Source organism: Sinocyclocheilus rhinocerous, unplaced genomic scaffold, assembly GCF_001515625.1.
Source record: "Sinocyclocheilus rhinocerous isolate Xijiao unplaced genomic scaffold, SAMN03320098_v1.1 scaffold349, whole genome shotgun sequence".
Classification (NCBI taxonomy): Eukaryota; Metazoa; Chordata; class Actinopteri; order Cypriniformes; family Cyprinidae; genus Sinocyclocheilus; species Sinocyclocheilus rhinocerous.
This window is the reverse complement of record NW_015637137.1, coordinates 802633-817515: the sequence shown is the minus strand read 5'-3', so window position 1 is coordinate 817515 and position 14883 is coordinate 802633. Positions and strand designations below refer to the sequence as shown.

Genomic DNA, 14883 nt, shown 5'->3' with positions numbered 1-14883 from the left:
GGCGGCAACAATACTACAGCGAGAATAAAAGTTATGGTTTCTTTCTTTGCGTGAACATTTGGGCTGTGTTATGCAAATCTTCCCACATCGTGACATAGACATGTGGGGGCATGTTAGAACGAGCCGTTTTAGGTAGGCGTGGTTGACTCTTAACTTTTATAAAGAATATCTGTTTGGATTTGAGACTTTAGTCTTTGCAACTTTACAGATCTTCTTTATGCACCAAGAGCTTGTAACACTCCAAAGAGAAAGGAAAAATTTTAATCGCATCATATGACCCCTTTAATAATGGCAGTGTATGGGGTTTAAGATTTTGAAGCCCAGAAAAACTGCATCCATACATCATAAAAAATTGCTCCACATGGCTACAGGGGGTTAATAGAGGCCTTCTGAAGTGAATCAATGCATTTGTGTGTAAGGAAAATATCCTTATTTAAAACTTTATAAACTCTCTGGCTTCCATTAACTGTCGTACACGCATTCACAAGAGTGGCACTCCAGTGGATGACAGGTGTAGCGTAATTCCACGTTCCAGACAAGGTCGGAAGTAGGAACATCCGAGTTGAAATATCCCACTTCCAACCTCAGTGAGTTTCAGTCATTATCATGTCACTTTTATAAAATGTCGCTATGACACAACGAGAGCATTTCCTGTTTTTGTGTCAATTATGGCAAAAACAGAAAAAGAAATTAACATAAAATGCTGCTGTTCGTTTTGAAAACAGCTGATGAAAAGCAAAACTTAAGGTATCATTTTATTAAGTTGATGTATAATGTTTTTAAGTTTGACACAAGGTAGCTCCACATTATGCTTGTTGGAAGCAGTGATGTCAAATGACGCATCTCACTGAAGTCGGGGTTGATCGATCCTCCCTGAGTTCACAGGTCGTATGTCCGACTTCAAGTGGCCTTCTTCTAGATGTTATTTGCATGTAGGAGGTGGGAAAAATCTGAATTTAGAGTTGTCTGGAACGCAGCATAAGCTCTGGTGAGACTATGATAGCCTCCTCTTGGCTTATATCGAAATCATTTTTTAATAAAACTCCGATTGTATTCGTCTGAAAGAAAAAAGTCATATACAGCTAGGATGGCTTGAGTAAATCATAGGGTAATTGGGTGAACTATCCCTTTAAATAATGAAGAAAACAGATAATGGTGAATATGTAATATAGTGCATCTAATTAGCAAAATGCTCCTAACTAAAGATTGTTTTTCCAATTTACTAGTTTTATTAGTACTAATTTACTAGTTGTTGACACTGAATGGCTTTCCTGGGGTAAATGTAACATTACATTATTTACAAGCTATTTTATTGATAGCTTTCCACAGTTGAAACACTGATTAATTATATATTTTAGTAAATGGTTCTTTCAACTGATACCTTCTGATTTTCATTCATGTTTATTTTGTGCTATAACTAGTAGCAAAGAGGAAGAGATGATTGGTTCACGTGCACTTTGGACAAGTGTTGTCAAAAAAAAACAAAAAGAAAGAAAAATCATCATTTATTGTTTGATTTTCATTTATGAAACTGACAGAATTTGAAAGCACACGATTTGTTTCATATCAAAGTTAACAAAGTACAATGCATATTAAAATTACTGGATGGTAAGCACACTAAAACAAATTTATAGTTAAATTTTGTTCATACATCACCTGATAACTGCAGCGACTAAAATACCTCAGTTAATCCAAATGAAGACAGATCAAAACCAAGAATAATAATTAAAAAAAAAAATTAAAAGCTAAAATTTTCGCTGAATATTTCTGGTTGATTAAATTTCTGTGCTTCGCTACTTTTAAAATGTTTTAGAACAAGGACTGTCATTCAAATTCAAGTGGTCCGCCCATGACAATAGTCCTATTTACAACTAGAAGAAAAAGTGCAATCCAAATCAACCTTTAGTTTCTGTTCAAAGAACACTGAATACTGAGTAATGTATTCCAATTGCTACACACTGTATAAACGTAAATATAATTCCCCTTGGAATTGCTCCACAACTCACAATTACCTAATTATACTGATAACAAATATATAGTCTGACACATCCCACAGGGTTTTACCAAGAATACAGACAGGGCAATCACTATTTGGCCTAAATAAACTCCAGCCTACATGTTCATATAGTTGAGAGGTTGATGCACATAAGTGTGGTTTGTGTAGTAAAGAACATGCAGTTGTGTATATTCCTTTTTTGTCCACATTAACCTATGTTTGTACTAAATCAGACAGGTAGGATAAAGCAGAGTCAGAACCACTACTTGAAGCAGAAAATGCCAATGAAAATCACTATGTTTAAAATGTCAGGGGGGAATTTCTCAGTAGTGAACAGAGATTACATAAAAATTTACTGTGATATTAAACATGCAAGCATGGGGACCAAACGCGTGTTTAAAATGCTAATAAGCTTATAAAATAGTATTGAACTGAATTACTTGGTATATTGTTCACTATTCTGCTACCTGTATTTGACTAAAATCTGAGGAAAAATGTGAATAAATTGTACCTTTTGGGCTACAGCAGCCTGTCACTGGGGCAGTATCTTCAATACCTTTGTACGTTATTTACCCCTAAAAGTATTAAGGGTGCATATGTACCTTTTAGTGATAGATAAGGTACAAAGTTGTCCTTTTAAGGGTAATGCCCCAGTGACAAGCTTGTTAATATAAACAATTATTATATAATACAAATCTATATTTGTATATTTTTTGCACTTTTTTCCGACAGCATAGATAACTAGCATAATTTTTCAGATAGTGAATTTATTTCACTTGATTCATTTCCTATATTAATACATTAAGACTTGTTTTAAGCATTAATCAAACACATTTTCTAAGTCTATGCTTAAAAGGCGGGAAAACATATTTTACCAGTAGGGTAAAAATAATCATTCAAGATATTTTCTTTTCTTTTTTCTTTGTTTTATTATTTTATTTTATTTTTTGGTCCTTATAAAGGTTAAAATGCCCTTGAAAACCAATTCCAGCGGGCAAATATTGCCCTGCATCGTTAGTTAAATTTCTGACCCGGGATCTGTTTACCAAATGACTTGCTGCGTGTTATAGTTTATGCCTAATTCATATGAAAGAAAATGTAATTTATTTGATTAAACTATTTGTGGCGTAATAACATGATGCTATATAGATTTCTCAAGCAAGATGTCATCTTAAGGAAAATATCAATTTCTTTTACATTTTGCAAACTGCAATTGAACATAAAAATATAAGTGACACTTACATTGTTATATCCTGGGTACGCCATACTTTATGATCGCACTTGCGAATAGAAGCGACCTAAAAATGAATCTTATGGGAAAGTTTTCGTGCAATCTCTTCCGTACTTGGACTGTAACAGGAAGTGATTGGATGACGTCATTAGGGTAGGAAGGGTGACTGACAGCGATAGGAGTTTAATCTGACGTCATAAAAAATTCTATATTTACTATGGAGAGCGTGTTTTGGATCAGCTAGCTCTAAAACAAAACCAAGCGTACAGATACACGGAAGTCTTCTGGCTATTTGACTGATAACCTTTGTGGCCAATGATATTGTGCTTGCATTTTTACTTATTAAACACGTTGGCTCATCATGAAAATATTAGTTACGCCCAAAATGATCACAGACGTAGTTACTGGTAATTAACCTAATAGAGTTATTCCTCTCGTTGACGTAAAATTACGTGTTCGGTGACGTGCGTGCTTATATAACATCAACCTGTCATTTACGTTAAAAACCACCAGTCGGCGCTATTACACTAAAAGTAACCAGCAGCTCATTTACTCAACCCAGCCACCAGACTTTTTGGAGGTCAGTTTTGGGCAGTGCCGCTTCCTTCCATTCAGGATGTTTTCGAGGCGTCTGTTTTTGACGCCATAACTCAACTCTGAGCAGAAGTGTGATGGTGCTGAATATCTGCAGGGCTGCAGCCTGTGCCACAGAAAATCACATCTGATATTAAGCACAATTGTGAGTGTGATATTGCTCTTATACAACAGTTCTATAGACAAGTAATTGATAGAAAGTAATCAGCACTGTTCACATACTGTGCTCTGGAATGGCATGAGCACAGATGAACTGAGCGAAACAAATACTGAAACATCCTAGTGCTGTTATACTACATATAACCATTCTTAGGCTGCCACTTGGCCAATCAAATTTGAGAAGTGGAACTGTTGTATAACAGTAAATATGATACTCAGTCCCTAAAGCAGAATAATACGTTTTAGGTATATGTAATTTTGCTGTAGTCTTGCACCAAAAAAATGTAACCTTTATTCCTTGAATCAGCTTGAGTTCCTTTATCGTGATCAGACTATATGACATCTTAATAACTCTTCAGCTCTTTGGCTCCAGGAAACAAGGTCACCAGTAGGATTAAGACTAACCCTGCTAAAGAAGAGAGCAGAGGAGAAAGAGAATGAGCGTCACTTGGTTATGCAATAGCCTGTTACTATGCATCGCATCGTTACACAGGCTTTGCTGGGTTACAGTTTTAGCGGTCAAACTGAGAGGCTCCAGGAAAGATCACAGTCCCACGGGAATGAGATTCCTTAATGTGCCACACCCTTTACAAAATAATCCTGCAGGAATCCTGTAGGATTTTGGTTTTATGTGCAGGGATCCTGCAGGAATCCTGTAGGACTGAATAAAAATCCTACAGGACAGGGTATATTCCTGCAGGAGTCCTGTAGAGTTGTTCCTGTATGACTGTGTTATGTCCTGCAGGAATCTAACACTCCTGCAGGATTTCTTATGTACTTATAGGATTCCTGAAGGTATGTCCACTGACGTCCTGTAGGATTGTGTAACATCCTACAGAAATGATAAGATTCCTGCAGGATGTAAAATGCATGGTTTTGCTGGAATGTTAATGTTTTTTTTCTGATAGATATCAGGAACCTCATTAGTAGTCCTGCTGTTACATTACAAAGGATTTTCAGATACTGAATAGTCAAAATGTAAAGGCTGAAACAGACTGCACAATTTTCTTTTAAATTTTAACAGATTTTATAACACAAGGCCATCATACTCATACATCTGTGGACATTGTAAATGGTTACAGAAAAAAACTGTGCATTGTACACTGAAGAACTGAAGGTCACACACTACCAAACTTTCCAGTTGCTCAGAACCAGGGTTGCCAGGTTTTCAAAACAAAACCCGCCCAATTGCTACTTAAAACTAGCCCAATCACGTTTCGAGGGGGGTCCCAATTAAAAATGCCGTTCTGGAGGGGGTGGGGTGGGGTTAAAATACACATTTTTTTGGTGGGGTTCCCAGTATGATTCGCATTTCAGGGGCTAAATATCGCATTGTTGGGGTCGCTTCAAAAAACAAACAGTGGCTACAGTGTTAAAGGGTTAGTTCACCAAAAATTTAAATTCTGTCATTAATTACTCACCCTCATGTAATTTCAAACCCGTAAGACCTTCGTTCATCTTCAGAACACAAATGAAGATATTTTTGATGTAATCTGAGAGCTGTCTGACTCTGCATAGACAGCAACGCAACTGAAATGTTCCCAAGTCCAGAAACGTAGCAAGGAGATCTATAAAATAATCCATGTGACATCAGGGGTTCAACCGTAATTATACGAAGCTACGCACCAAAAAATATTTATAAAAAAAATAACGACTTTATACAACAATTCGTCTCCTCCGCATCACCCTGGTGCCATTTTGGAGAATATCCGCTGGACGTAAAACAATGTATGCTGTTGCGTTTCTGGACTTGGGAACATTTCAGTTGCATTGCTGTCTATGGGAGGGTCAGACAGCTCTCAGATTCCATCAAAAATATCTTCATTTGTGTTCCGAAGATGAACAAAGGGCTTACGGGTTTGAAACGACATGAGGGTGAGTAATTAATGACAGAATTTTCATTTTTGGGTGAACTAACCCTTTAAAGTAGCCCAATTCCACGAAAACCGCGGACTTGGCAACACTGTTCCAAACACAACAAATTAACCCAAAAATCTAAATTTGCTGAAAATGTACTAATCCTCAGGCCATCCAAGACGAGTTTCTTCATCAGAATAGATTTGGAGAAATTTTACCTTGTCCAAGTTAAGTTATTAAAAGAAACACATAGGGAAAAAAATCCAAGAACCACCATATCCGTTTATTTATCTTGTACCTTATAGTTTAGAAAATACAGACCTGTAATTGTACACCAAAACTGTACTTGAAAATTCTTAATGAAAGAAACTGTCTTCAAAAGACAATGAGACAACAGTTTTATCCACAGTGAAACAGAACTAGGGGTCTGTTGTACCCAGTACAGACAAATACGGTTGACAGTGAAGGTGGAAAGAGCTTCTTGCCATGCTTGTTTACTACTGAGCAGAGATCAGACAGCCTCCCTATAATCCTTTGGTAAACAGTTAAAGGTCGCACAAGCATGACTGATCCTGGATCAGGCATTTCAGCCTTGATTTTCCCCTATATCAAGAGCTGGTTTGCAATTTCACACACACATACCACTATACAAAAAGAACAGATTAAGTGATAAAAGTCTGTTGTACAGCTTATACAATGCAATTTAATTCAGCTTTTGCAAAAATATATTCATAATATACATAGATTTCACTTTTCAAATCCCTTACCCTCTTTTTGTCCATTCTACCCCACCCCATATCCAAAAAAATCACATTACAAAAGCAATTGAAATAACTATTTCTGAACAGTTATAAAGCATTTTACTTGGCCAGCTGGAGAAAAATTGTGCATTTTTCCAGATTATAATCAAAGCTATATACACTCTGATAATGACAACAGCCTGAGGTGCATCATTTTGCATTGTCAGAAGTTGTAACAAATCTCATTAAAGCAAAGCATTGAAAAAAGACACCAGGTCTGATACACAAAGAAAGCAGTGCACAAAAGCCATATTTTAAAATATACACTTATTTATATATATAAAATCATAGGTTATACTGGAAAATACTGTTGTGTCCCTTTAAGTTTTGTTGTTTGTAATTAAAAAAAAAAATTCCATCATGGAACCGGTGTAGTAACAAACAATAAAAGTGTGGCAAGAAAGTCTAGAGACTTGACAGCAGGCGCTACAGATTCCTCATTGGAGCGATTACAATTTGACATGAGCTGCATTTGGAGTGTGAGGATGCATTTTAGAGTTCTTCTGGTCTGCCCATCAGTGGTGAAACAGTTCAGAAAGTGTAATTTTCAGGAAAGGATGGCCCCGCTAAGCACTGGTCCCTGGCATCGCCTGGATACGGGACACTGTTATTCTCATCAAAATGTGAGAGCGGAACAGTGTCGTCCTCTGGAACCTGCAGCCCATCAGGGTCTGCTTTCAGACTGGGCCTCTGGTTATCAGGGAATGCCATGGAGAAGAGCGCATCGGGATCACACACAAACTTATACACGTACCGCTCTCCAGCAACCTGCATATGAACAAGAGAAAGAGATATGTCTTAGAAACTTATTTGAGAAAAGCTGATATGTTTTGATGGGGTAGCTCTGACTAACTACAGATAATGAGGGAACTATGATAAAGGGATTGAAAGAAGAAAAATGACATTGGAACGGGAACGTGCCTTTACCTTCTGCATGATGCCCTTCTCATAGTAGTAGCGCAGGGAGCGGCTCAGTTTGTCATAATTCATCGCAGGCCTGTTCTTCTGGATGCCCCAACGGCGAGCAACCTTTTAAAAAAAAGGGTGCATTAATTCTGCTTGTTGGCTAAATAAATTGGATATAAAGCCATTTGCTTTCATAACACACTGACCTCCTCTGGTTCAATGAGTTTAAACTCCAGCCCACGGCCAGTCCAAGCGATGAAGTGGCTGTTGGATGGGTCGTCCAGCAGAGTGACCAGGAACTGCCAGAGTTGCAGAGACCCCCTTCGTTGATACGGAGGACCCTCCCGGAAAACTCCACCCTCCTGCTTCAGCTTTCCCTCCAGGCGGTCTGGCACTACACATGTATCGTCATAATACAGGTGGGATTCTCCGTCATACCCAAAACCTGCAATTGGCAGCCAGGGAAAAAAAAAATGAATTTAATATGGACGTAAGACTAATTAAAAGTTGTTTATTAATAAATCATCTGCACCTGAAGGAAGTAGAGGTAGATGAAACTAAACTGACAAAAGTCTTACCCTCGCTGTTGGGGCCATAGAAGTTTGCCGATTTGCCAAAAGATGACTGGCAGTTCTGCACTTCTGCAAGACAATTGAGAAAAATAATACAGTCAGATTAAAATAATAAATTAAATAATACAGTATAATAGAAAGTTTGAGTTCAAGTTCATCAGAATTTTTTTATTATAAAATCCCTTTAGAAGTAATATAAACTACACAATATAATAAAGTTTGAAAGTAAATAAAATTTTATGTTTATCAGATCTGTACCATTAGTTGTTTCACACTAATGGTACAGTCACATATACTGTTGTGAGGTGATTTTTTTGCTGCCAATAAGAGTCATTTCAAAAGGAATTTGTGCTGGAATTTCATTTTTGAGTGCAAATGATTTATTTCCACAAATTCTCCATGTTGACCAACAGAAAGTGACAGTGTAAGCTGTGCTTTATTCATCACTACACTATTAAAAATGGACCTTTTGCCTTTGAAATTTCACCATTATGACAATTTTACAGCCAACGTTACTTATTTTACAGCAACTCGTTAATGGTACATTCACACGGGTCGCCTGCGTCAATGCCTCTTGTTTACTTTGAATGGAGTGGCGGCAAGCGTTGCCAAACTGAATTGTGGGTCCGTTGCTCGTGGCAGAAGTTGAAAACTTTTCAAGTGCCAATGCAGGCGTCAGCCAATCAGATCACCTTATGCAAATACCCTGGTGCAGACAATCGCGTTCATGCAACACCAGAAAACTAATGTGATTGGCTGTTGTCACTATGACAGTCGCGTCAGCACCAAGCTTCAGAAACGCCCTCCATCAAGCATCGACGCACCGTGTGAATGTACCGTAAGATATTCGCGCGATTTTTTGCGCAGCTCGTCAGTGAACAACGGCTCTGTGTAGTTAATGCTGCTCAATGTGAAAGCCCGCAGGTGATGGAGATTTACCGCTGATTACAGAAGCGGTTTTACTGATAAGATGCGCGTTAAATATCGCATGCGATTTATCGTGCAGCCCTAATTTACACCTACCTGAGTCATAGCCGAAGTCTCTGGGCTCCTGTTTGATTGACATTTGGTGGAACAACGGTGCACGAGGAGGTCCCATGTTTTGCAAACCCTGCTCATTGTAACAGGGATCTACCATTTCCTTTTTGAATCCCTGGGGAGGCATTGGCACTAACGGCTCTGACATGTGGCGCTGATAAGGGGGGCGGCCGTGTCGGGGAAAATGGCCACGGGCCTGCGGGGGGTAAGGTGTCTGACAGCGGCCATCGGACTGCGGGAATGGCAGACAGGGCTCGGAAAGCTGACGATGGAACCTAACGAAAGAGAAAGGCAAAAGATGAGAAATTACGTTGAGATGGCATTATTCACAACACCAAAGGCAACTGAGATCATTAGTGTCACGTCAAAGGGATAAGTCTGGTGGTAAAGCTCTTTTTTAAACCTGGACTTGAATGGGATAAATATATAACTGCTTTCCAGGTCAGTGTGGCATCTTTAACAAGATAATACCAATGAAAGGCTCAACCTGAGCTGATTACAGCACTTTCAACAGGCACGAGCAGCTCAAGTAGGAGGTAAAGATAGAAATGAGGTTAGAAAATGATCACCGTGACCCGAAAAGTAACTATGAAGTGCCGGGATCAAAAGCATCTTGTCATATATCCATACCTGTGGTCTGTGCTGTAGGAGGCATCTGGGTGATTGACAGGTGGGCAGGGCACAGCAAAAGGTGGGCTCTGACTGTGGAGTGGAGTCTGTGCTCTCTGATGTGGAGGTGTGGAGCTGTGGTTGGGACCAGGTAATAGTGGCGGGCCTTGTGTCTGAGTCTGGGCTTGTGGCATCACTCTTTTTTGCACAGGGTGTGTTGCTGTGCTGGTGGAGGAGCCAAAGGGTGATGCCGGTGTAGAAGGAGGAGTGAGTGGCTTGTTAAAAGTAAATGGCTTCCTGTCGAAGGCACTAAAATTAAATGACAAAACAGAAATAAATATGATTCAGTGAGAAGGAGTGAGAGAAAAATGGAGAAGGAAAGGATAAAGAAATATATATACCTGTAGTTATATAGGCACTTTTCTCCATATGGAGACAGTCTCTGCTCTTGTCCACACGGGGAAAACTCTCTGCTTGGGCTCAGTTCCCGCTTTACTTTTGTTTGAGGGGGTCCATGGAACATCACTAGAGAGAGAAATTTTTTTTTGTTAAAATTCAAAGTCTCACAAATACTAACAAAAACACAGTTCTTTAACTTGGAACCTACGCTACTGGTCAAAAGTTTGAAATTCCGAGTTTCGTAACGATACATCAATGCGTTCATAAAGGCTGACATGGGAAAATTAGATCTGGTTCGACTCGGCATGCTCCACCGAATCTAAAGAGACCAGTTTTGTGATTTTTGGCCAAACCATTCAGAAGTTATAAGCAAAAATAGCCATTTTTTTATATCTCCAGACCACTAGGTGGCACAGCGCCAAACACTGCAGGTAGCCTCAGGTCATGCTTGTTATAACACACACCAAGTTTGGTCTCAATACGCAAAACCGTTGCGGAGGTATAGCCTCAGATCCATTTTTGTGCACTTTTCATATAATTTGTTTGCGCGTTATTCGAGAACGTTTTGATGAATCAACTTGAATTCCATAACTTTTTGCCAGCATGGTCAGAAAATGATCTGAGCCAATTTTGGAGAAAATCAGACAAACCGTCTGACGAGTTCGAAAAAGTAGGTTTTATGAACTATTAAAAATAGCGAAAAAACTAAACCTTACGATTTTTTAAATTTTGGTGAATTCATTCTATAATAAAAAATAAATAAACAATTACGATTAAAAAATAACTAAACGTTACGATTTTTTATATTAATTCATTCGACTCGGTATGAGCCAAGGATTCAGAGGAAAAAATATTTTCCTTCTGTGCCTTACGGTTCAAAAGTTATTAGCATAAACATGAGTGAAACTTTGGACATGTGGTGGCACTAGAGAGTTTGAGTTAGAGACTCCAAATTGGCTATGGTTAATGTTGAGACTGTCGTCTATCACTGTGCCAAATTTCCCGCAAGCGGTTCTATGGGCTGGCATAAACTCAAGAGTGGAAGAAGAATAATAATAATAAGAATTCTAACGGATACAATTGGCCCCTAATTACTTCAAACTTTTGACCGGTAGCATAACCTAGCGTCATCTGGTGTCAGATGTTTGATGGATATGTAAGTACTGGACAACTAGAACTACTCAGTTTTAAAAGGAGGAGGGGAAAAAAGACATTTCCCTCTAGAAAAGGAGGCTGCAAGTTAGAACTCGCAGACTATCACGTGATTCCTATGGAAAAAGGGCCCCACTGCCCAGCTGTGGTGAAAGAGGGGCCTGTGAGAGCTACAGGCACGATGCCAGATAAGGGGAATTGTGCCAGACAAACACACACATACCCTCTCACACACAATTTCTATGCAAACACATCCATGTGCATTCACCTTCTACAATAAACACCATTGACACCATAGAAAATGCACACAATCAGACTTATTCAGAGCCAAATGGGAAGAAAAACTAACAAGGGAAACAGCCAGAGCACTGTTCACCAGCACATAATAACCAGAGTGTGTGCGCGCCGAGGATCCAGCCCCATTAAAATGTCACCAAGCTGGAGGCTGCCATGAGTTACAGCACCGCAGCGGCAGCCTGGGCCTCACATGTGTACACGCACACACACATCTTAAACTCATGCTTAGGAATTGGGTTTGACACAGAAACTTTTGGAATGCAGTGTTTTGAGATTCTTTCAATTGGTTTTCTTGGTTTCAAGGAGGAAGGTGCCAGGATTGCTTCTCTAATTCAAAGACAGTTTCTATAATTCATAAAGGCAAGTTCTATAGGTTATACTGCAGGAATATTCAAAGAGCACTCACAGTTATCCGACTGGAAATCTGGAACAAACTGTTCGTCATCAGGTACCTGGGCTGCACATGGAGAGGAAAAACAAAACAATTTAATTTATTTATAAAAATAAATGAAATATTTAAAGTAACTATAAATTATTTGTATATTTATAAATGCCGTAATGTCTCATCCCGTTTGAATGGGGCCCCAGAGATCAACCACTGGATGATGCATTAACAACCAAGTTGCGTTTTAACAGTAGTTATGAAATATATTCCATAACCATGACTATTCTAGAGCTTAGGACTGTTGCCGTACCTTCTGCTATCCAAATCTCTTGTAGCTGGCTCAGATCTTGAAAGAGCTCTGTGGGACACAAAGATTGATTTGTGAATAAACAGACTGATTTGTTTGGGCCAGGGTTAAATGATGTGCTTTAGAGGGATCTGGATGGATTGATTGCATGCTCATTTGTTTACCCTCTGTATCCTGTGCCAACTCAGTGTCAGCAAACTTCCTTTTTCGGTCATTGAATGGCCTGCAAGATGGTTCCGGCATGTGAGATTTCTGTAAAAAAAAAAAAAAGACCAAGATCAAGATCAAATAATGAAAGTTTGAACAAGTGATCATTGTTCACAGCCATCCAGTTTGGATGGATTTCTGTAGTAAAACATTTGAAAGTGAATTACAGTCACAAAAGTGAAGAAATTGAGGCATGACGAGTTGAAGCAGAGACTTACACTGGGGGGCACCATGAAAGGGACCTGCTGGTCGTAAAACCCGTCCATGTCACTTGCTTCTCACTGCGGCCTAAGGGGCTGCAGCAGGAGGGAAAACGGGAATAAACTGGGAGAAAGGGGGGTGTTATCGTCACCTGTTGGAAGAAGAGCCGAGAAAAGTGGCACTTAGAGAAAGACACACAACGCACTCTGTCAGGATCTGATGCAGCTGTCAGTGAACGTCCCAGGTCCTGACAGTCCAGGACCAACTGTCCCTTTGATCTGTGAAAACTTCAGCTAGCCTGTTTGTTTGTGTAACACTCACTCTCATCTCAGATGAATTGTGCTGCATTCTCCTTCTCTCTCTCACACAAACCATTTAAGGCTCATGGTACAGATGGGGGTCCTTACATAACCATACAGTGCCATCTGTTGCCCATGAGACTACCCAAGACTCCATACTCTGAGTCTAAATGAAATTAATAATTTAGAAAAAGAAAAAAAAAACAACATTAACCAGCTTAATCTCTTAAAACAAATAAGGTTCAAATTTAAACAGTGGAAAGGCAGGAATAAAATAACGAAGCCTAAATCATGCTTCATCACCACACACACACGTGTTTATTTTCCCTGACGCAAGTGTTTAGGCCATAAAATCGTATTACAGTCGCGAGGCCAAGAAAACCTCTCAAGAACTAATTAAACATCCATCGCTTACCATTATTGCTTCCTGAAGCTTATCAGACCTTTATAAAACAGGAGGAACGTGCGTCTGCACATTTCATGCTGAAAATGAAGAGTTTGTGCTTTTAAAGATTTTATTGGCGATAATAAAGGCTGCCAGCGGAAACTATAGCTGTTCAATAAGTAAATCGAGATTATAGCATTACAACAGCGAGTTAACAGGTATAGGAACGAGTTCAAGAAGTTCAATCCCTCCCCCCCAGCGCCCATTATCGCCGCGCGCTCCCCCTCCCTCCGTTCCCTCGGCCGCTTGTTTTTCTCAATGAAGTGAAATTTGATCTTCCGTGCGCGCGACCCCGAAAAAAACTCAGTCGTTCCATTCATAAAAATACCAAACGCGCGAGAAGCACTTCATCAAACCGCATATGAATTTTGCAGAACTCAAACTGCGATTATGGCTGAGTTTAAAAAAAAGTACTGAGAAAACAAACAGCGGGGAAATGGTTGCCAAATATGCGCACTGCCTGCCAGCGGAATCTATAGCTGTTCAATAAGTAAATCGAGATTATAGCATTACAACAGCGAGTTAACAGGTATAGGAACGAGTTCAAGAAGTTCAATCCCTCCCCCCCAGCGCCCATTATCGCCGCGCGCTCCCCCTCCATCCGTTCCCTCGGCCGCTTGTTTTTCTCAATGAAGTGAAATTTGATCTTCCGTGCGCGTCGTTCCATTCATAAAAATACCAAACGCGCGAGAAGCACTTCATCAAACCGCATATGAATTTTGCAGAACTCAAACTGCGATTATGGCTGAGTTTAAAAAAAAGTACTGAGAAAACAAACAGCGGGGAAATGGTTGCCAAATATGCGCACAAAGAAAATGGCGTGCGAGCCAGCAAAACTAAACGCGGCGTTTGAAGTAAATACAACTTTATAAAAATTCAAGCAAAATATGAAACTTGCATCGGGGTATAATTAAACAATACAAAACTAGAGCAGCGTGCAGAACATACTCACCCAGCGGTGATTAAATCCTCTGCTTGTATAAAAAAAAGAGTGATTTGGTAAATCCAAGCGAAAAACAGTCTGTGTTTGCGATGTGTAATGGGTATCGCGCTCTCCCTCAGCCTGACGCGACTGAAATTTTCATAATGGGATCGCCTGCTTTTCCGAGAGCATCGGCTTAACATTGCAGCTCACGCTCATTGGTTAGTTCCTCACGTCAAGCAAGCGATTGACCAATGGCTGTCTCTGCATTACCTACGCCACCATGAAGCTGCAGTCAGCCAATCAGAGCAGTTCTCTCTCCTGTTTTTATGAATGGCTGGGTTTCATTCAACAACCAGATGTTTCTCCACCGCAAAGAGACGTTTAAAGGGCCAGAAGCGAGACTAGAGTGAATGGCCAACTGAGTCTCTATGGGGTGCTGTGTGTACATTAATGAGGAAAAAAAATTAACTTAAATGATTTTAGCAAATGGCTGCAATATAACAA

General features: G+C 39.6%; 2 protein-coding genes across 6 annotated transcripts in view; both read right to left on the bottom strand.

Annotated features, from left to right (window-relative positions):
* The window catches only part of LOC107748540 (sorcin-like), a 6189-nt gene extending 2727 nt beyond the window's left edge, over positions 1–3462 (bottom strand). The window contains exon 1 of the mRNA XM_016563363.1: positions 3239–3462. Within this exon, the coding sequence (XP_016418849.1) occupies positions 3239–3262 (24 nt within the window). The 5' untranslated portion in view covers positions 3263–3462. The remainder of the gene's footprint in view (positions 1–3238) is intronic.
* Positions 3463–6974: 3512 nt separating this feature from the next.
* LOC107748539 (ETS translocation variant 5-like) lies at positions 6975–14585 on the bottom strand. Of its 5 annotated transcripts, none has more exons than XM_016563358.1 (12): positions 14407–14585; positions 12683–12861; positions 12467–12554; positions 12306–12353; positions 12017–12067; positions 10164–10287; positions 9784–10071; positions 9139–9428; positions 8122–8184; positions 7750–7988; positions 7559–7666; positions 6975–7405 (listed from the first exon to the last, which is right to left on the bottom strand). In XM_016563358.1, exons 2-12 carry the CDS (start codon positions 12773–12775, stop codon positions 7169–7171), a joined length of 1629 nt encoding a protein of 542 aa, XP_016418844.1. In that variant the 5' UTR covers positions 12776–12861; positions 14407–14585; the 3' UTR covers positions 6975–7168. The 5 variants fall into 5 exon arrangements, with proteins under 5 accessions (XP_016418844.1, XP_016418846.1, XP_016418847.1 ...); XM_016563360.1 differs by having other exon boundaries at positions 7565–7666; XM_016563361.1 differs by having other exon boundaries at positions 12728–12861; positions 14407–14584.
* Positions 14586–14883: the final 298 nt, after the last annotated feature.